The sequence below is a fragment of the Nilaparvata lugens genome, chromosome 6 (assembly GCF_014356525.2).
Source record: "Nilaparvata lugens isolate BPH chromosome 6, ASM1435652v1, whole genome shotgun sequence".
In the NCBI taxonomy this organism is placed as follows: domain Eukaryota; kingdom Metazoa; phylum Arthropoda; class Insecta; order Hemiptera; family Delphacidae; genus Nilaparvata; species Nilaparvata lugens.
In genome coordinates, this window is record NC_052509.1 from 14,361,526 (window position 1) to 14,386,279 (window position 24,754).

Here is a 24,754-nt window from a genome sequence, read left to right on the forward strand (position 1 = left end):
TGATCTACCGTAGATAATGAGCCTGATTAGATGTCACTAATAATTGGTTATTCATTTCCAGTTCCGCTTGACTTTCATTATGGGTACCTAGCTTAAAATATTTTAATCAAGTTTAGATTCTATCTCGAACTGCGATTATTAATTCACTTAATATTTTTTATAAATTGACGGCTAGTAGTCTATTTCCAAAACTTTTTTTAGCTGGGTCAGGTTGACAACCAGAAGATGGCATTCTGTTGTATAAATTAGAATTGGAACTGTTTTGAGCGTAGGCCTACTTATTTTTCTGTAAGTTGTGTAATTCTGAATAATTAAATAAATAAATGACGATCCAGCCGAGAGATCTCGTTGTCCAATTGAATAGCTTTTAAACCTAAAAGTTTTGTAGAAATACTGCTAGTCGTTATAAAATATTGAGTGAACTTATAATTTTATCACAAACAAGTCAAAAACCAACTAGGAATAATTACCAAATGCAATGCCAATTGAATAATTTAATTCGAACATTGAAGGAAAGGTAATACTAATAAGCTAACAGCATTATTCATACAGTTTATTGAACGTTTAATGAAAATTACAAATAAATAAGATAATGGATAAATATAATTTCTATATTTTGACTTATCAGCTCGTGTGTATAGGTTTCAAACTTTTGCAAGCAGCACAAACTTTCAAAGTAGTGCCTTTCGCACACCGATGCGAATATTGTGCGGGATACGGTACAACGACGAGAGCAGGACATTTTTCAATCCATAAATGATCGTCCCGCGTCCAGTACAGAATTCGTACCAGTGTGCATAAGGCTGGGTCTAATACTGATCACAGAACCTCTTTATCACATACCTTGGTATTCTAATTGCTTATAAAATGATGAATTTGCTATTACTTATAAAACGTTAATTTCATGAACTAATATTGTTCAATACTTTCAATTATATTAGTCTCTAGAACAGTCTTTGAATATAATAATAAGTGATTTGAAATCCAAACCATGTTATCATAAAATATGAAATCTAAGTAATGGAAATTTTAAAATTAGGCTTTAAACATTTTAAACTGATAACTAAAAGATATTTTATAGTACATTACAAAATTACATAAAATTGAAAATTTATAATTATTGTCATGATGGGGCAAATTTGTTACACAAGTTCAATTAATCATACAAAACCCTTTTAAATATGAAACACATTTTGCATATTTTATAAGAAAAGCTCTAAAAATATATGTGTTTTACCGAACTAGGACAATTTGAATTCGGAGATTGAATTTTGAACAAAAATAGAAAATGTAGTTAATATAATTAATATTACAATAATTCACCTTGAAAACGATTGGAAATATTAATCATAATAAAGCCTACAGTAGTGTCTTTTCTTTGTAGCTTGAGCATTTTTAAACATGAAAATTATGGCAATTCGTTTAATTGAGGATTTCATATCAATATTAGAATGAAACAGTTTACTCAAAATAACAAATGAAGATGAACTATTATTCACACATACAGTAACCTAGAAAAATTATTTCTACAAAAAAGCCTGTCTAGAATAGAAAACCGGAATCTAACATACATAATAGGCACGTAGAGGACAATATTAATTAATTTTTAATATTAAAAAATACGAAATAATTGAACGTGGGAGTCAACATAAAATAGATTGATTCATTAGAAGCAATCGAGAATAATGTCCTTCATTAACAATATTCCACATTCAAATAATCAATAAAACCTAGTTCTTCAATATGCATGCAATAATCAGAATGATAACTTTCTAATACACCGGAAAATAATTTCAGTTAGCTCAAAAGTATGTATTTAACAAAGTAACTAAGATTATTAATCGAGGAACGTGAACTACCATCAAATTAAACAATTACTACAGTAAGACAATAAAACATTAATGAGATTCTATAGAAGTAGCAAGTTATAATATTTATTATCTAGAGTATATAACAAGGAATAGAAGCGTTATTCAGTTTAAGCCAAACCTTTGAAGACATGTTAGGCATATTAAAATCTTTGCAACAAATATTTCAATATTATGTCTGTGTGGGTTTCAACAAGAATGATAATTCACAAAATTAGGATGGATCATGAATTCATGCTTTCAAACAATATAACAAATTGATAAATCAAAATAGGATATATCGAAGGAATCAAACCTCTGAAGTAAACCCTTATTCGAGAAACTACAATTATCAGCACTTATTTGTAGCATCCAATTGGCAAATTTAATACATGATTATTTTAATCTCAGTAAAACAATAATAACAATAAGAATAATAACATAGAATACGAATAAGTTATAACTTAAGGAAGACTTAATTACAGATATTGATTCTAGTCACCAGATAATACTGATCCTAGAAACATCGTTTGAACATCACTATAGTCCTCAAACTAGCGTTTCAAATATTATTTTATTTTTTCTTGTATGTTAATACAGGTGTGTTATGATAAAACAATTTGAATGAATTATTACTGAGTTGAAATGTAGTTTTAAATGTAGTTATGAAACTTTTTGAATACTTTTCTAGAGTAACCTACCTATCGTATACAAATTCTACAATACGATACTGTAGAATGTATATTCATCACATCTCAGTTGCATTGAAACGTTAAGAAATTTCTACGTAGCTTACAGAAATCTTAAAAAATATTAGATTACAAATTAGATTTCCAACTCGCAAGAAAAATGTCCTTGAAATGGATAATCAGGTCTACTGTTTCACTGAGAATAACTACATCCAAGTGCCTAATGAATCTATTAAGATATTCATCAACTCGACAATGAAATTTCTTAATTCCTTTGGAATGTAACAAGATAACCTAAAGAGAATCTAGTTTACAAAAATACATTTTAAAAGTTTTCAATTCACAAAAATAGTATAGGCTACTTTAAATACTTTGAAATAAATTGCTTCATAGAGATATTTTATTGCTAGTTATTTGGTTAATCATTTGCTTTTATACACATGGCAAGCATTATACTCTAGTAGGCTAGTTTGAACAGATTCCTACATGAAGCCTTGTGCACACGTCTGCGATTCGCATGACGGCAACGGGAACGGGCGAATTTTTAACCCGAGGTTAAATGGTTGAATTCATCACCGTCACTGCCATGCGAATCGTAGTGGTGTCCGCAAGGCTCAACTCTTCCAAGTCCGATTTGGATAACCAGGCAATGACAAAATCCACATTTCAAGTATATAAAGACTCAAATAATTTAGAAAAACGTGTCAAGTCTGCAAATATATTATTATAAAACAATCGAGCTTTATAAAATTTATGCCATTAAAACAAATTGATAGAAATAATCTAAACCTTTTAATTTTTTCATCTTTTTTACTAAACCTACAACTGATAACATGAAAGGCACATTTCCAACGATTATTAGGCCTATTCAAAAATCTAGTACAGTATTACAAAACCAGTCCAATTCAAATGCAAAAACCACATACTATAAGGCACAATGTCTTTTAATTGAAATATATTATAAATTGTAGCTTAAAATATCACTAATTTTCGAGAATACAAAAATATATGGTGTATTAATTTTTACAATAAATAATATACATTACACATGCTCTCTAGAACACTGGCTATTCTCTGGAAGATTTCATATTTATGCGAGAGTCTTTGCTAACTAAATTATTTAGATTTTAATAGCGTGTTCACAAAAATAGATTACGATGAATTGTTTTAGAATTGTTTACTTGTAGTACTGATGAACTAATTAATAAAAGCTGCACGTGAACATCACTGATATCATCGACAACTTTCTTATCCTGAAAGATTCCATTATATTTGATACTTCTCAACTTGTTCTAAAGTCCTCAATTATTTATAATGTTCTACAAATCTTCCATGAATTGACACAGTCATTGAATGTATTCTAATCAATATTAAAAAACCAAGATATCCATAGAAAATTATCTAGAAATTGGAACACTATACTGTACTAATCATATTGGATTGTTAAGCCCGCAGTCCAAGCTGCAATATTCCGTAAGTTCACATAAGTCCTATACACTGAATCAGAATTAATAATATTATTAATATCTTATAAAGTTTCAATAAACCAGTCATAAATAATACCATAATTCACTTGTAATAAAGTTCAATATAGCCTGGTTTTGAGCTAGAGGTTTCAACTCATTAGGTTTATTCAATATTCACCATGCCTGCATTCAATTGAATATCATACAAACTAAACAAAATTGGCAGCTTATTTTATCTGTAACCATTTTGTACAACGGTTTCTACATGCAATTATAATATCATATTCATCTTATCAAAAGAACACTGTTAAAATATTGAAGAATTGTATGACACTTCAAAAATACACCATTCTCGAATTTGTAGGGTATTATAAAAATAATATCAACTAAATACAGTTTAGTTTTTCAACAGTTCATATACGAGTATACAGTATTATGAAACAATAAATTGTGAGTCTTTCAACATAAATCTACATGTTCAACATTAACTATGAGGAGTTTTTTTACTTATGGTAATACATAATTATGATGTATCATAAGGCGTATTATGATATATTAATGAATATAACCACCTCTAACACTGAATTCAACGGGAGTAGTTCAAGGTAATGGTCCCATCGTCCTATATGTGGCTTAATATACTAGAAAATCTACCATACTCCCGACATTAAATAATAATGATACATTAAATACAGTTCAAGCTATTGGGTCCATTGGAGAATTTATCCTTATTTAATAATGTAATGTGAGATGTAACTGGAAAATCTAAGACACTGAATAACGATACATAGGATTCATGTTATTGGTCCCATACATTGTTTGGAGGTTTTCTCACTATTTAAGAATGTAATTTCTGAACATACTTGTAAATCTACCAGCTCCAACACTGAATATTATTGATACATTGGATACAGTTCAAGTAATAATACAATTTGATACAGTTCAATTTCTTTGTCCCATACATTGTTTGAGGGGTTTCTCACTATTCAATAATATGATTTAGGCAATAGAAGTATGATGACATTTGGATATAGTTCAAGTTCTTGGTCCCACACATTGTTTGACGGGTTTTCTCACTAGTTGATGATATGATTTGAGCGAAATCTCATAGAATGACACACTGGCAACACTCTAGCGTGAAGGCGAGGCATTCGAGAGCGCAGTTGTTGGTGTTGGAGTCCTCTTTTGTTTCGAATTGTTCTTTGAGTTTTTGTTCTTTGTAGAGACAATTGTTGGAGATCAGGGAGGGCGGCGACTGCTCTTTGATCTCGTCGTCTGCGTCCTTTTTCGATGAGCCCAGCTGAAAGACGAGAGAAAAATGAATTATTAAAATTTACTATTGGATAAATGAGTTCAGCAAAAATAACATAACAACTATTGGATAGAAATAGGATCGAATAAGTCACGATCAAATAAATCCCAGCTGAAAGACGACAGGAAAATGATTTAATAAAATTTACTATTGGATGAATGATTTCAGCAAAAACAACATAACAATTATTGGATATGAATCGGATCAAATAAGTAACTGTGACTTTTCTAAAAGTGTATTGTCCTATAGTGAGATCTAGGAGAAAAATATTCCTTATATTATTATTAATTTTGTCTCTGGTGAGATTAATGTTATAAATTCAGCGCCTGATTAGCATTGGTTTGCTGACAAAGCACTGGTCTTGAGACAAAGCAGATTACTCTATCTTTTCCTTGACAAAGCACTGGTCATGAGACAAAGCAGATTACTCTATCTTTTCCTATCATCCCAACGTTGCAAAATCGTTTGTTGGCTAAGTTCTTTTGGGTGTTTGGTTACTAGAAATATCATGAACTACCAAAATGTTTTATCTGAATTATGTAAATGTATTATCATATACGCATCATAATTGTATTTTAATTTGACATATTGCTAACTTTTGTACATTTTTTCCATATTTGAACGTTATACGATAATTATAATTAAGCACTACTATATTCATTTATATATTATTTAGGACAGGTTTTACTTGCTGGGTAGCCGCCATAGGAAAATAAAAGGAAAAATATTTCAAGTTATGAATATTTGTATAGTTTTGTATGTTTTATTCCTGATCTTATTCGAGATTTATTTCAAATCTAGGTTATAATTATGCTTCTCATATTAAAATTTCTATATACTTTTTGTTCAAATGACAAGTAAATTGATTTGATATGATATGATATTTCAATTCAATTCTTTATTGCCAGAATTCTACTAATTTGAACTACTTAATATAGGATATCTACTTAATTTGTGTTTTTATGGCGAATAAATTAATTTTAAATCAAATAATGAAAAAAATGCATTTGAGATAGAGTTTATCATTATTAACAAGAATCAATTAATAGGATGTCACTCTGTTATTATTATCTTTAAACTTCACAAGTTTTGTAGTGAATTGAGGCAATAAGAGGCTTTCTTCCACTTAACCCACTCTTGTTGTTCTTGTGCAATACTAGATCAGTTGGAATAAAGTAAAGTAGATAATACAATAACCAATGATCATTAAACGGCAATTCGTTCACATCAGTTGTGCAAAATTCCGAACAACCACCGACTCTTATAAGCTGCAAACTATCACATTAAAAATTTCTCGTTTCCCTGCGCCAACTTGATAATCAGTGTTTAGTATTCATTCGGTCTGCGTTTCTATTCAAATTACCAATTGTGTTATCTTCATTTCTATGTACACATGTAATGATAACACCCTCCCCTTTCTACTCCAGTTCAAATACGCTACAGTTCACAAGTTTTATTGTATATTTCTCTTAAACTATATTTAGTTTAAAGCCAGGTCCAGACGTTCAAGTTTACCATCAGTCTTTTGCTCAAGCAAAAGACTGATCGTTTGGTTCAAGCAAAAGACGGATGTAAATTTGCGTCCACACGTATCCGTCTTATGTCGTCCGTTTTCCTATTTTTGTGCTCACAAGCTCAGTTCGTCATCAACTATGGAAGAGCTAGTACTCTTGACCATTTTTGTTTTGTGTGTAAAAAATAGGAAGAAAGGTAGAGTTCATCGTTCACGTTGGAGTAGGGACTGGTTGTTAAAAATACACAAATTTTCTCACGTTGCATTGCTTCGAGGATTGCGAAATGAATCTGAAAATATGTTTATAATTTTGTTTATATGTTCCTCATTTACGGTGAAACGCGGCAATAGATTTTCATGAAATTTGACAGGTATGTTATGTTCCTCCTTAAATTGCGCGTCGACGTATAACTTATACAAGGTTTTTTGAAACTTTGCATTTTAAGGATAATACAAAAGGAAAAGGAGTCTCTTTCGAACGCCAATATTACCGTAAAAATCAGACTATAGACATCATAAATCAGCTGTCGAGTGGATTATATCTTGCATGCAATTAATATCCCATTGTGATTTGGTAGAAAATCAGCTGTCGTGTGGACTATTAATTGCAATCAATGAGGCATGCAATATTGATAACTCGATGTAGCTCATTATTTTTTCTCCCGACTTTTCTCTGATTTCAACTCGGTAAGCTTTTAATGATATCAGCATAGTTGTTTAAAACAAATTATTAGCATTCTAATGCTAATAATTATTGTCGATACAACTAACATCATAATATCAACATCAAATTCTGAGAGTATCATGAGAATCAAGAAAGAAAATAAGCGTTATATAAAATCGATAAAAAACTTGCTTATTTTCAAGTACCTGCGAGGTATTTATTAATTTGAGGGCGCTGAATCCGAATCTGAAATCACAATTTCTCTATCTCCATTTTTACGCGATTTAGGTTTTGGTGGATAGGCAAAAGACGGACGGTTTGATGGAAAAAGATTCCCGGCCGATACATTCTAAGTTTGACGACTTAAGCTTGAAGACCCATCCGTTTTACCGTCCAGACGCAACGACTTACATGCTCCGACTTTTGCTTGAGCAAAAGACTGAAGCTGAAATTGAGCGTCTGGACCGGGCTTAAGTGTATATGATTTAGATGACTTTCTGAGTAATTGTGAAGGTGATATTGTAGTAGCTATGCATACTAAATCAAAAGACTAGATATTGTCCAACAAAAAATCTATTAAATATCGAGATACTGGTTTCGGTTGTTACAGCATTATCAATCTCTGGTCAACACCAGGTAAACTCTGGTAGTGTACTGGAAGAGTAAACTGTAATGTACACCATTATAATAGAAAAGAATAGCTTCTATCAATTAATCAAGAAACACATACAAAAATACAATTTCCAACAAGTTCAACCCTAGGTCAATAAGCACCAGGGTGAGTTGAGAATTCCCTGCTACTACCTATAATATTCCATACAAAGACTTCGACAATGTTTTGCTCAAGCGACAGTCCAACAGCATTCAAAGAACAAACACGACCATCAGTAATTGGATTCCAAACAATGTCTATATCTCAATGCATTTGAGCAATATCCACCAACACTATGTCAATTTTCGCCATCCAAAAGGGTTTGAGTAAACTCGAGGTAAACTCTGGTAGAGTTCACCAGAGATTGATAATGGTGTAACAACTGTAACCGGTGTACCAGTTCTGTATTTCTGTTTCATGGGCTTAAGAATTTACTTAATGTACAGGAGCTTAGGAATGTATATTTTGCATATGTACAGTCAATGTTTCAGTGGGGAATAATTGCTTGGGGGAGGGGGTGCTATAAAGCTGTTCTTGAGCTTTTAAAAGTTTCTCAAAATTCTATCTTGAGGGTCGCATTGCAGAGAGGTCCCAGATGCCACACTAAAGAATTATATGAGGACTTTAAAGTGTTCAATGTGAGGCAGCTATTTGTGAGACCTGCCTTAATTCACATGCATTCTCACCATAACCAAATTTTTAACAATACAATAGATCATAGATACCCCACCAGAGCATCACATATAAACAATATACAGACTCCAAGATTAGATTTAGATTTTTTGTATTATCTGTTGTAGCATAAATTAGTATTAATTTGATGATAACCTCGACACATATATTCTATAGTGAGGTATCATTTTCTAAACCCTGAATATTCTTATATTAAAAAATATGTAATATAATGTAATGTATGTATGAATTTATGAATAAACTCCTCTGGATGTGTCGTCCAACATCCAGAGAAATTACTATTATTATTAGTCATTAATTATAACTGGCTGTTTCTGCAGCCAATTATTTGGTTTTTTCTCTATATCAACATTTATTCATATCATATTTTTAATCTGTATTTTTCTCAAATTTAGTATAATATAATATTAATTTTCTTAATTATTTTAGTTTATCGATTTTAAAATCAGCGTATTACGCCAGGCCCTCACAAACACAGGCTTAAGTCTACATGTGAGTCTCTCACAACGTAAGGGTATATATAAATGTACTATAACTGTATTGTATTATTTGTAAATTGTGAGAATAAATTGATTTGATTTTAGTTTTTAATAAATCTGTGATTGGACAATATCTATTCTTTTTATTCAGTGATTTAGATGAGTAGAAATTCAGTCACTCCTATATTATAATAATTATTTCAAACATCCAATGAGAGCTATATAAATAGAACTAAGGACTTCTGCTACTGCAAATATTGACCAAAGAACTAAATAGCAGAAACTTGGATATTTTTGGACAGTTTCATTCTTTAAATTTACTTATGCTATTTAGTTCTTCGGTCAATATTTTCAGTAGCAGAAGTCCTTAGTTCTATTTATATAGCTTTCATTGGATGTTTGAAATAATTTTTATAAAGTAATAATAGTAGCCTATAATAGTTGGTTAAACTGAAATTTCTATAAAATCTTAGTCACTACTCACAAAATGTTTAGGCCTCAACTCGAGCGTCGCCGAGTCGACTCCATCGAGTGTTCCTCCGAACCCATCGTCGACGAGGCCACTATCCTCGCTGAGACTCGTGCCACCTCGCTGGAAAGGCTTCGAGTAGATGGGACTAGACGGCCCGTTGCTGTCTGTCGTTGGACTGTTGATCTCGGCAACGGTCACTGACGGCACGGACGACATGATATCGTTGCGTGACGTCATAGACGACATGTTATCGTTGCGTGACGTCATAGACGACACGATATCGTCGCGTGACGTCATAGACGACACGTTATCGTCGCGTGACGTGACCATGTCGTCGCGTGACGTGGAGAGATGATTGTCGTAGGCGGCTGACGATTCGTCCATGGTGAGATTGTCGTAGGAGGACTGAACGGCTTTGTCTTGCATCAACGGGGTTCGTCTCTTCAACTCCAGCAGAAGATCGTTGGCCGTGCGATGCTTGTTAACGCGGGTGTCTCCTGTCATCATCAGCCTATGAAAACAGAAAATAAATTATGAAAATGTATCATGACAAATTTACAAAGACAGATTATATTAGACGAACAATCAGTGAAAATATTTTTTCTAGCTGATTAAATTAAATTAACTTAAATTCATATGGCTTTTGTTGGTGGAGAGTCTCTTGCGGGAAGGTCCCACCTCGCCTGATTATACAGGGTGGGTGAAAAGTCCGAGAACGGCTTAATATCTCATACACAAAGGTTATTTAACGGTGGGTGTGATTGGGAATCCTTCTCAAATTTAAAATACTACCTTACTATGACTTCAAAAATCTGGGCCGCAATCTTGGATCAGCCATTTTTAATGCAACTTTATTTTTTTAAATAGGAAGGTGGTCATGCGATACATGATTTCGATACGAAATTTCAAGAAAAAATGGATGGTGAAAACCGCACATCGATATCTCAAACCGTTCAGAAGATATTCACATTATTAATCAATACAAGTTGCAAACTTAACTTTGCAACTTTTCAAAGTTGCAAAGGAGAGAAAAAAGTCCAAGAACGGCTTAATATCTCATACACAAAGGTTATTTAACGGTGGGTGTGATTGGGAATCCTTCTCAAATTTAAAATACTACCTTACTATGACTTCAAAAATCTGGTCCGCAATCTTGGATCCGCCATTTTTAATGCAACTTTATTTTTTTAAATGGGAAGGTGGTCATGCAATACATGATTTCGATACGAAATTTCAAGAAAAAATCAATGGCGGAAACCGCATATCGATATCTCAAACAGAACAGAAGATATTCACATTATTAATCAATATCATGCATATCAGAAATGATACATAAGTGGTATTGATTAATAATGTGAATATCTTCTGTGCGGTTTTCACCATTCATTTTTTTCGAAATTTCGTATCGAAATCATGTATCGCATGACAACCTTCTTATTTAAAAGAAATAAAGTTGAATTCAATATGACGGATCCAAGATGGCGGACCAGATTTTTGAAGTCATAGTAAAGTAGTATTTTCAATTTGAGTAGGATCTCCAATCACACCCACCATCAAATAACCTTTGTGTATGAGATATTAAGCCGTTCTCGGACTTTTCACCCACCCTGTATAATTCAAGTCGTCAATGAGCCTTACGACTGGCATACTTCAGCCGGGACCGACAATTAAGGCGCCCATCCGATAACACGAGAGTGATAGACAGTGTGGAGTAGACAAGCAACCACATAGAAAGAGTAGATACACACATAACCACACAATAATGTATAGTACGATAGAGAAAGGATAGCATAAGAAGATATTCCATGGTGTCGGGCGTTTATGTTCCAAATTTCACTGTTAACTCAAGCCGACGATAGTCCTAGTACTGTAGTTGTTTTTCGTGAAGCTATGTGACGCTGGTAATCTCTCATACTGTACCGTTCTTACACTCTCATCCGGTCAAAACAGTAACAGTAGACAGTAGTCGACGGTATTCAGCTTGAATCAACAAAATATCGGCTTGAAATTTGGAACATAAACGACCTATACTATGGATATCTTCTTATGCTATTTTTTCTCAATGATAGTATCACATAGTACATGTGGTCTTTATTCTTTTGGGCTTCTTTTAATATAAATAAAAATATTAATCTGAGTACACTTATGAATTATTTTATGACAAAATAATTTATAAGGGTACTCATATTAATATTTTATAAAACCTACATAATAAAACATAAAATAAAAATATTAATCTGAGTACACTTATGAATTATTTTGTGACAAAATAATTTATAAGGGTACTCATATTAATATTTTTATCTATACTACTTATTACCACACATAGTACACCTAGATGGATTTAATGCAGTATAGCGGTATTTCAATTCTTCATTTATTTTTTGGCAGAAGGAACAAAAGATTTCAAAGCGAAAATGAATAAAAAATATGGACTTTGTTTGAAAATTTACATTGGAAAATTTCAGTGTATGTGAACCACACAGTGCATATTCACAACATGTTGAATTGGGCAAAATTAATTAAAAATTTAACCAATGTATACACATAGTAACTAGGTGCCACAGTGCCACATAGTAAACTAACGAACATGGGTACACACCATAAACATAGTAAACTACCGTACATGGATTCAATACAAACTAAATATTTTTATTCCTCAGAATCTAAATTTCTAATCGAATGAAGATCTCATTTTTCTTTGTTGGCAGAGCACAGGAATAGTTTTAATTGTTTTGGAACTGGAAATTCCTTCAAGTTTCTCTACACTGCTACTGAATAGAGAACTCCACAGTTTGTTTAAGCATCATGAAAATTTTTCATAAAATATGATTACAATACTAACCTGCTATAGGGAAACACACAAGGACAAAAACACTTGAGCATATTGAGAAAAATAAGATATAACATGGTGCACTCTGAAAATTAACAACACAACTAAACTTTTCGACAGTAGCAAATACAAAACTTCAACGAATGTAATAGCAACACAGAAAGACAGCTTTTCACATAAAAGTGTTGTCAAGTTGAGTGAGAATAAAAATGCATTATTTCAGCGGTAAACATAACAAGAACTAAAATAATAAAACTGAGAAGAAAAAGAGTATTACTTTCACACTTCTTCGGTAGTTGGTTACCTTGGACCAATCAAACGATTATTTATATAATTCGAATAATACGATTCTTAGTAGTGGATCTGATTACCTAGCTTTGGGGCTGGAGCACAAAGTATCTATTTTTTATTGCTGAGTATACTATTACAATGGTTAGACACTTAAATAGAAAATAAAAGCAAAATAAATTGAGTGTAAAGAGTCCGCAAAAATAGTTAATATAAATGAAGCATGTTTTTTTTAAATCAAATTCAGAAAGAAACATTATTAAGAGTCTTTAATACGTCTTACATAATATGCTATGTCTGAGCTCAATAAGCTATGCTATGTTCGAGCTCTTTGTGGAAGTTTTTAGGAGTCAAATGAAGATAAATGCACTCATACGAATAAATATGATCAACAAAGGAGATAGACTAAATATAATTGTAAAGTAAGTAAATATATTCTTCATTTAATCTATGATATAACACAGCAATATCTCACTCACATTATTGAAAAATCTCATATCAAGCAAGCAACCATCAAGCATAAATTACATACATTATACAATGAAATATTTGGCTTTACAGAATAGATGGGTGCCCCTCCCAAAGCCCATGGACGCATCCCCTAAATTTAGGAAAATTGGGCTTCTACCACCACACCCCTCTTACGAGATAAATGTTGTCAGCAGTCATTTTAAACACTGCTGACCTTGTTTTGAGACTCCCCAAGATTTGATTTTGAATGAAGTTTTGAAATAAGTAGCTTGAGAACATCTCGAAATTTATTGTCACTTATAACTGAAGCATCTTGAGCTGAGATCACTGACATCTTGAGTTTTTAAAAGTTAGTACAAGGAACTCTACACGTAGAATAGAGTTACGTATAGAGTTCACTGGTTCGAGAGGATGAAAATGAGATGAAACTAAAACAAGTTCAAAAACAATTGAAAATCAGAATGAAGACGGAACTTGAATGATTGAATGATATCAGGAAAATAAAACCTATTCGACAACAATAAAATAAAACTGAAGTAACATACATCGAAATAAAAAACTCAAGTGTTGCACGAAAGAAGGCGTTTTGATCTCACCTTGAGCTTCCAGTTCGGCCCACAGTGAGCATAATATTATGTTATGTGTTCAACACTAATTCCAAACATGATTCAACATTATTAGTGACCGTGATTCAAGCAACAAAAATCCGCTACACCTCTGATATCACCGCGAGCACAGGAACCATCAATGAAACAGCGAAAGAGAGTTCATGAATGAAAAGGACATTCTTCGAATTTGAAAGTTAGTCAGACACAGGTGATATCATAGTAACTCGTAACTGTGAATTTCATTAGAGCAGATTCAAAATTTATTCTTTGTCAAGTATCAAGAGGATTTGATGCATTACATATAAATAATAACCATGAATGAAGAAGCGATAGTTTTTGAATGAACAAGACATTCTTCGAATTTGAAAGTTAGTCAGACACAGGTGAGTAACTCGTCACTGTGAATTTCATTAGAGCAGATTCAAAATGTATTCTTTGTCAAGTTTCCAGAAAATTTAATGCATTACATATCTAACCCAATAATTATTTTGAAGAAATTTTAGACAGATTAAAACTCAAGTGAAACAAAAATGAGAACATAAAATTTGAATAGTTTTGTTTGAATTTGTATGTAAATCCGTCTTACGGATTACTTCGTAGACTTGGACTTGGAATTAGATTGGAAGCATATTGTACATTTTTAAATATAGTTAAGTTAGAAATGCTTTATTTCGACAGTAAAGATTCAATACTTCGTGTAGTGCTAATATATGAGTCAAAAGTGTAAAAACAGTGATTTTTTAAAGGAATGATAACCATGGAATGGACAAATATACCAAATGTAAAGACATAGTACATTAGGCCCATTGAAAAGGAGTAAAGCCAATAAATAGGTATTACGTATTGTAATAACGGAGTTGCCCTATAACGTTACTCGAGTGGAGAGTAATTCAAGTTTCGTGAGTAAAGAGTTATTCGATTTTAAAATACTGTATCATGAAAAATGAGGAAACTGTCAGCTAGTAGAAGAAATCATAAAAAAATGAAGAAACTGTCAGCTAGTAGAAGAAATAGTTGTCAATAACTTCTTAAAATGTATGTATTCAGGGCTACTTATTTTTATTTATAAAATAAAATTATAGTAACCTTTTTTGAAATTAATTAAATAATAATAATTTGTATTGTTAATATTTTATTAATTTCAAAAAATATACAGTACAATAATTCTATTTTATAAATAAAAAGTGTCAATAAATATGTTTTATCTTCAATTGAACAAGATTAATGTGACATAAAATTAACAGGAGATAATAAATCTGTGATCAACGTTTTTGCAAAAATATTTTCAATGTTCAAAGTTCATAAAATGCATTATCTTGTCTCTTGAACAACCTTCAGTTCCAATAATATTCCTCTACTAAAGATCTACACATGATAGAAATGCGAAATTTGCATCATTTGCAATACAATAGAGTGCTATTTTCGCAAAATTTAAAAATTGAATGAAAAACGTTAACCGTGAAACTCTTTTTTGCGCTTTCAAAAAAGTTGGTGCCATTTTCACAAACAGTTTTGCAAGTAAAAAACCTAGACTGAATTCGAAATCATCTCTGTTTTCAAAGATACAGCATGACTGAAATATTGTTGTTTTGTGGAGATAATAACAGTACTCTGGATTTGTGTGGCGATACGAGAGAAGTTTTCAATACTGGGTTTTTCACATGATTTGACACACTTGGACTGTGACAGTGTGACTAACCACCAACCGATCTGCGTAACAAAAATTACGAAAACGCTAGACGACAGACAGACATGCACCATTGTGCGTTTAAAATGCTAAAAATTCAAAACCATACTGTCAATAGTTCATAATTAGTTTCCATATTATTCTCTACTTTCTTCCAAATTAGTAGCACTTACCAACTTTTTACAATTTATGTTCATGATTATGACACCCCATGTCTAGACATCTCTCATTCATTGTTAACATCAATGATGTGATTCATATTGATTTTAAATTCATTCTGTTATCAACCTTCATTTGACTTGAAAATCATTGAAAAATTCATAAATATGAAGAGAAAGAGAGTATGAGAGAGATAGAGTGAGATAGTTTGTGAGAGGGATTGAATGAGTACTTTATTTATGTGATTGATTGGTTTGAAGTTTGATAGATTGATTGGAAGTTTTGGTAAAATGTAGACTAAAACTACCTATTTTTATAGAAAATTATATAAAATTTCGGCTGAAAATACATTGGTTTCAATAGTCTATATTATATGTGCATAATTCAACAATTAAAAACTTATTTACGATTTATAACTCAGATATTTCCTTCAACTACATTCCTCAGACTTATAATTTATTGCGCATCTCTGATCAATCTCCCAAAAAATAACAATAAATAAAATGCTGAGTTTTCCGAATACTCATTCAAATCTAAAGAATTGAAACTATTGATGGATCGGATCCAGGCCTATTCATTATTTGGGAGTATAATTAAACAATTGATTAATGAAGAAACCAAACTCGATGAATCGACAATGACTAACAATGAAAAATATGATTGACATAAAAATTTTACGGGCGGAATTCAAAGAGTATAAAATGTGATTGCATTCTCTGGCTAAGTTCTGCCAAACGAATCACAATTTTTATTAACACAAAATAAATATTTTTACAGGATCTTCACCAGCTTTCAAAATTATGAACATCTAAGAACAATGACATATTCAAGTGTGAGACATTTCTTATGAATAAGATTCATGAATGGTCAATATTTTTTTGTTTCACTGGTTAATACAACTAAACAATCAAAATTGAATTTCAATAGCATTTTGTGATATTTGACATCTTCCTGAAGCTACAGAACATTATTTTTGAAAATTTTTAATGAGAAGGAATACCAAATTGCAAATTAAAATTGGAACAACTATTTTCTGTACAGAGTGTGAACTCAGCTGGGAATAAATAGCATAGTATACAGCTTAGGCCCGTGGCACCAAAGCCGGTTAAATTTTAATCGTGATTAATTACCACGAGAACCAATTGGAGAAGCTGTATTTCAAAAAAGCCTTCTTTTTTGTCTTGTCTTTTCAAAAAAGCCTTCTCTGATTGGTTCTCGTAAAATTAATCACGATTAAAATTTAACCGGCTTTTGTGCAACCGGCAAATATTTTAGTATTTAGTATCTAAAAGTACTAAAATTTACTGAAAACAAGGGAAAATCCATCTAGTTATTTACTGAAGAAGAAAAACAAAATTGTCGCAAGACAGAAATTTACTACGAAAACATTATGGAATGACAAGGTTCCACAACAGCTCACAAAACTAGGAAGCATAGTTACTAAATTCAAACAGAGACAAATAAACCAATTAAATACCTTTACTCTACCAATTAAATATCTTTACTATATGGTTAAAACTACCACAATATCTTGGAAAACTAGTGAATTTTGTTTACAATGCGTGCCTGCTTGTAAGCTCAACACACACAGACAATACAGCAAATAGTTTACCGTAAAGGTGTCCATTGCAGGGCCATAATATCGTTTTGACCCAAACTCTATGCGCACAACTCAAAAATCAGGATGCGCAGTTGACGAGAATTCATTGCACATTTCTGGACAGCTGCAATAATTATCTTTGTTGAACACAAATTGATCACCGATATTGGAGGTTATATATTTTTTTGATAATGATAAATATTTACGCAGAAATTGAGGGAGAAAGTAGATGTAGGGGAAGGGGAAGTAGGAGGGGGAGGATGATTTAAGTAGAGAAACACTAACTATAAACAAAGAAAAGTTGACACATCGAAAATGTCATTTTAACGAATGCAACACATGTAGCAGAGAATAAACGATGCACCGCGCTTGACAAACACAGCAAAACTGCTTCACTGTCATACCGAATCTTCATCTTCAATTAACAATAGCCTACTACTCAAGCGACCTCTTTCTCTACGAACTCTATCTCTTAAGTCTATTTTTAACGTCATCTTCTCATATCATTACTATACCTACTTATCACCACTGTAATACGACCACCGACATTGCGATAATTAACCGAGCAGCTCGCGACAAATACTAATGAGCCGAAAAATTCAGCACTTGACATTACTGTGTATTTGAAATGATGCTACTTTCAATTGACTCGTGACGTCATAAAGTTCCCCCTGTCCTCTTCACCTCCTCATCAATGTAATAAAATTCCACCATTCATCAATCCCCTCTACTATCTTGAAGGCATTCATCAATGTCTGGGCCTCCTACGTTCAAAATTAGCGATGGCTCGTTTGAAAATCAATTAAACGAAAGTATCAACTACATAGTTGTAACATTATGTTTGCTTTCAACGGATAATTCGCTTATCTTTGTTATCGATCAAATTTAAATACTGTACATGTATTGTGGGCCTTACAGTACTCGCAGGGAAAGTCACAAGGAAAGTGAAATACATAATTCGATTGTATGAGATGATGTGATATTTCTCCATAATAAAGAGATTAGTACATAGATGTTGTCAATGTCACATCATCTATTGACAACATTTATGTATTATTCTTTTTAGTAAATTGAAATACGTTTCATCAATACATGAAAATTGTCAGAATGCCCACAGAGGAAACAATATGACTTGAGTCTTGATACTATAATATTATAGTGTTTCGGATGGACACATTAAGCCGTCGGTCCCGGCTCCCTAAAAAGCAGTCGTTAGGTCATGTCAGAGGCCCTGAAAACTCTGACACCAGACCTGAGCCAGCCAGGTCACTCAATATTATTATTTATACACTAATTATGGTACTATGATATATTTCGAGAAGGAGAAAAAATAGCGAAATCGAGCGCTTCCTGGGGAGTGAAGACATCCGATTTATTAAAGCTGGCAGGATTAGGTAGATGGGGCACTTGGCGAGAATGGGTGATGAAAGGATCGCCAAATGTATATGAAGGGAAAGAATTTACAATAGATGAAGAAAAGGATGGCCAAGGAATAGATAATGTGGAGCAGGATTTGAGAACGCTAGAAGTTCGCAACTGGAAAAGGCAGGCAGAGGATCGGGAGAGATGGAGAGGCTTTGTGAGGGAGGCCAAGGGTTGTAACGTGTACTATGATATAGAGTGGAACTTTTTCAATAAGCCATCACATCCTGCGTCCACTTATATTGTTTATGAAATTAACTCCGAAGTCTAGCAATGATCCCAATAAATCCAAAAAGCAAGAGTTCCAAATGATTTTTCAGTGCATTTTTAATTCACTGTAACTAATAGATGCATTAGTTGAAATTTTCCATTTCCTTAAAAAATTTTTCTTTCCATATTCCTCATAAATCCACAGATGTGGAAAGAAAATGAAACAAAGAAGTTTCATAACTAATGGAGAAACAGTTTCCCCCAATAGAATTTAAGACCACTATACTCACCCATTATGCTCACCTATTGATAAGTTGATAGCATACAGTTGATATTTTATTAATAAATATAGATGAAAGTGCGAATAAATTGTCAATAAATGAAGCTTTAGAATATGTATTAATAGAATGGAGTTAATCTCAAGTGATATATTATTCTCTCTAAATGTTTTGAAGGAGCAATATTCAAAGTTGAGATTCGTCTACCACTTCTCTCATAACTACAAGACGGAACTCCAGTTGAATTTAAATAATCTTTTCTTATTTTAAACACTATTGCAAAGTGTTTATTAGTAGGGTGAAATTCATTTAGACAATTTGCCGTTATTCAGAAAACATTTAGAAATCAATTTGTTTCTGTTATTCAGAAAGCAAAACAAAAACAGTTGAATCGTTAATTCAAATACAGTTGAGTGGTTATACTAGTCAAACTAGTCAACTAGTTTGTAAAATCAACGCTCAAGATAGATTTTGTAGAGAACAATATAATACCAAATTCAACTAGTGAATGCACTTTCACTCCTCATAAAATTGAGAAGAGATTAAATTTATTAAGAGTATGTTGAAAAGATTGACCGCTTTATGGCAGAAAGCTTCATGACCACTTTATGGAAGAATTATGAGGAGGGGAGTAAGTACAAATAGTGAGAATGATAAGAAAGGTTGTAAAAATGATCTAGCTACTTCAATATGTCATCCATCAGAAATCAGTTGAAGTGGCCACATAAAACTTTCAAAATGCAATAAATATGCCACTGATAAGATATTTATATTGGTAGTTTTCATCAGAATGCGGGATTAAATGACAAGATCTACTCATTTTTCAACCTCATTAGATGGTTCATTATTCAATCAGGGATTAATGATAGGTCTAACGATAGAATAATTTTATATCTTATTGCTTCCTAGAAAATGATACAAACTCTATGGGAGTCTCAAAAAACGCGGAACATCTATGTTATAGTCATGAATTAAAATAGAAATACCGTTTTCAGTTTTTACAACATCATCAATCTATGCTGAACTAAAACAAAAGAGCAGCAGAAAATATAGTTCACTGAGCAAGCGATAAGATTGGTGGATAACGTATCAAGAAGAACGTCTGCCATTGGTCTAGATAAGCCACTCCCACAACCAGCTGCCATTGATCTAGATTAGCCACTCCCACAAATGGTTAATATAAACTCTCAGTATTCGCTAAGTTTGACCACCAGAATATAATTTTCGTTACTAAACACGAGTTTTACTACCCGTATTTCGGGAGAGTAATAGGCCTAATCTAAATTCGAAACAACGAGAGAATTTCAATTATTTTGTGAATTATTATTTATACAGCATCGTTCATTAAGGATGTTCGGTACACTTTTTTATTATTTAAATTGGATAATCTTCTTTAAGATTATTAATAAGCGAGTTATGGGTTGTTGAAGTGCTAACTTTCCAGATTCCGTTTTCTTTCCAGATCATAAACGGTATCTACTATATTTTAGAACTTCTCTTAAAAATTAAAAAGAATGTATCTTTCCAAACTAAAACATCTTATTCCCCATATCGTTCATAAATATAAAGTAACATTTTTTTGTAAATTCGATAACTTGTTCATTTTGGCATTAATCGCGAAAAAACGCAAATTAGAACAAAGCCAATGATATACTGAATGTATTTAAAAAAAAAAACAATAATGGAAAATTCTAAACCGTTCATGATCTGGGAAGAAAACGGAGTTTAGCACTTCAACAACCCATAACTCGCTTATTAGACCACTTAAAAATTTCAGTTGCTACTTTTTCTCATTCTTATAATAATGATCTTAACAATTATATTGAAAAAGATTATCCAATTTAAATAAAAAAGGTTTACCGAACAGCCTTAATGTTTTCTTCATTTTGAATTGAAGAAACAATTTGGAGTTTGGGAGTATTCCACTACAGCATTTTTAAAACTTCAGTGTATTTTTTCTATTATTTACTTACAAAGCATGAACGAACTATTCAATCATGAATAATTCAAGTACTGCACTGAAATAGAATAGTATGTAGGTGTTTCTCGCTTTTAAATTTTTATAATTGTATTATTTTTCGGGATCTATTTTTTCTGATAAAACCGATTACACTGTGCAGAAAAAACCTGATTAAAGGCCAATATACTATGACCTGAATAGTATACTGACCTATACTTCATGCCTTTCAAAATTTATTAATGAACCTTTGGGGTTCTCTAGCAGTTAAGCCTACGTGATGATGAGGAAATGAATAATATGAACGTTTTCATTTATGATGATTTGATTCATGAATCAAGTATCTGAATGAAAAGAGATTTAATTATTGAACAAAAACACATAATAACAACAATAATTGAAACATCAAGGAAAGAAATGTGCATCAAATCACTATTTCACAGCTGCAATCTTTTCAATTCCAATGAACTATTCGAGTTATCACATAAATGTTTTAATTGGAGCAGAAAAATACAATTTTCAAACCAAATACATCCTTGTCATTACTATTAACTTTCTTCCTCTTCTAATTTCCAAGTTATCCAATGTATCCTACAGTATAAAACAGACAATGCTTTATCTCTCGACATTACTATCGACTATAGAATGTAAGAGTATTCTCTTTGGACATTACAGACAAAATCTCGACATTATGTTTAACCAAATATAACTAATAGAAGTAGTATCTTGTCTGTGGTAACTCAACCAATTCCATCACTTATCTGCTACTGACTTTCACTTAGCATCTTCAAAACAATTTATCTTGACCAGTGCATAAACAATCTTTCTTTTCCACAACTTCTTCAGACGTTCGTTCAGTCACCAATATTCCTCTTCAGACGTTCGTTCAGTCACCAATATTCTTCTTCAAACATGTCTGAACTCTTTTCTCGCTAGTTTGAAAGCTCTCATCTACAGTGACATTCTCTTCAGACTGTCAGCATTGGTTGAATGTAAAGTATTGATGTTATCAATAAAGAATACTGACATTTTAACGAGAAGCTCCGCATAGACTGCAGCTAAAGTGCATCACGGGATGCACTTTCCAGTGCAGACTTGGATGCACTCCGAAGACCAGTTTTATGTGCATTCCTCTTCACGACCATAAACACGACAGTCAGTGCAGATGTTCATGAGAGGACGGCAAGAATTCGCCAAAAAAGGACAAAATCAACGAAGATGGCTGAAGAAAGACGAAGACAAGAAACAAAAGGTACAGTCTTGACTAGAAGTTTGCCATTTGGGTTTGCTTCAAGAGTACAGTGGAATTGTATGGGACATGTTTTTACTTCTGTATTTTTTATCAACGGAACTGTAGTGCTACAATATACACATTCCATGAAGAGGATACGTTCGACTACTGGGCATGACCTTTCAGAACGATAAGCACAAAAAAGAGACACTTAAAACAGGAGATTCCTAATTATTATCATTCACAGATATATTATTGAAAAGAGGAAGTGCCTATAGAAATAATCTAAATCTAATCTTGAAAACTACTAAGATAAAATTCAAAACCAACAAAAATGTTAAATTCAACCCAATCACTTCAAAACAATTAACATTCCAACGCTAACCAATACGTGTAAAGTAGCCTTTTCAATAACTTCTCACAGAAATAACCTGAAAACACTGAGTAATTGAAATAGAAAAGATTTCCTGGTGACCTTGAAGATAGGCCTACTCTCATATATTGTTGTAATGGCAATAATGAGAAAGTTCACAGAGCATTCGATGGATCAATGGTAAGTTAACGAGTTTGAGATTGAGGAGGATGTCACATTCCAACAAATTTTCTCTTTTAAGACAATGATGTGTAGAAAAATAGCTGGCAGTATTCTCAAACAGTATAAGTATAGAGAAAAGAGTACTTTACATAAAATTAATATTTTTTAATCTCTGGTATTATAAGTATAAAACTCTGTACTTGAATTTTTGAAATTGAATATTTATGTAATGAATATTTTAATCGTAATCATCAATAAATGTGAAAACAGTATACGTTTGTTGGATGCAAGAAACTGGCAAAGTATTGTTCAGGTATCTGCATGAAAATAATTTCTATTCCTATAGGCTACACCTACGGCAAGATGGAACTACCCTTGGCTCCCCAGCAATGAAAGCCATACGCTAATAATAATATAATCAAATAAGTATTGTCGTAAGATAATATTCTGTGAAAAAAGGCAACAAATCTACAGAAATGGAAGAGATCCATAATATTATAAAACTAATAGTGATTCAGGAATGCGGATCTGTAGTGTAAGCTAAAAGCAAAGACAGTACCATTACTATATCTAATATTATTCTCAGATACATTTCTCCATAGAGGAAATATAAAAATACTAGTTATTCTATGATTTCTCTTTTTTATTGTATAGTAGCATTACCTTACAGGGAATAGAGATAGGGTCATGATCTGTTTGTCATACTACACGATAAATACGTATGATGAGATCAAATTGAAAATTTAAACATTGATATTATTTAAAAGGAATTCTAACAGTGTAGATACGGACACAATCTGTTTGCCATACTAGGTTCACAATGGATATGTATGAGATAAATCGGAAACTTTAAGCACTTATGTTATTTGAAAGGAATTCTAACAGTGTATCTCACTATGATATAGGCATGTGTATGTTCTCTAGTGAGATAGCATGCGCGTTTCTTGCATTTCCTATTCACGACCACGTTCTGACTCTCTATTCTTCTTTTTTTCGAAGACAAACACATAGAGAAACGACACACCTGATTTGCTAAGCCGTGATGAGAAAGACGCGAGAATAATTGAATCACATCCAAATCGTGAACATTGATTTCAGCATTCGTCACACGATGTGCATGTTTACTTAACAAATTGGGAACGCATGTAGATTACCAATGATTCGCAAACAGCTAAATTGGTGTATTACCGTTATGCGAAAGGTATAATAATATACTGAAGTGAGCCTTCCATAGAATGATCGGTGACCGATGAAAATATTCACACTCGCCTATGATTTCTCTATATAGAATAGAATAAGATTTCTGTTTGGATATACGATATACCAAGGACCATATGCTACGCTACATCCAAGTTTGAACGGAACTGGATCAGATGGTGGTAAACTCGGATTGCAACACAAATAATTAATACGAGAATAGCTATATTTAATCGGAGGACTAGACTTAATTTAGATTTTGGATTTCTCGTGCCACATATTCAATTGAACTTGCAAGAGAGACACACACAAATTCAGCACACTTGTATTCATGTGTAGCCTATGGGCCTACTGCAAGTCAAGGTGAAGAGTAATCTCGTTTGTACGTGCTTTTTTAGATTGGAACAAGTCTACTACAATGAGTACAATTTTTACGAGTAATTTTAAAGCAAGGTTACTACATAAATTAGTCAAAAACTGTCAAAAATTTA

General features: G+C 32.4%; 1 protein-coding gene across 3 annotated transcripts in view; it reads right to left on the reverse strand.

The window, feature by feature from the left end:
- Positions 1-532: 532 nt before the first annotated feature.
- LOC111061256 overlaps positions 533-24,754 on the reverse strand; it is a 45,879-nt gene continuing 21,657 nt past the window's right edge. For 2 of the 3 annotated variants that reach the window (XM_039430178.1, XM_039430179.1), the window contains exons 3-4: positions 9,800-10,298; positions 533-5,302 (exon numbers count right to left, since the gene is read on the reverse strand). In XM_039430178.1, the coding sequence (XP_039286112.1) occupies positions 5,108-5,302; positions 9,800-10,294 (690 nt within the window). In that variant the 5' untranslated portion in view covers positions 10,295-10,298 and the 3' untranslated portion in view covers positions 533-5,107. Of the gene's footprint in view, positions 5,303-9,799; positions 10,299-17,445; positions 18,065-24,754 lie in introns of those variants that run through there. The other variant, XM_039430177.1, reaches the window with a different exon arrangement.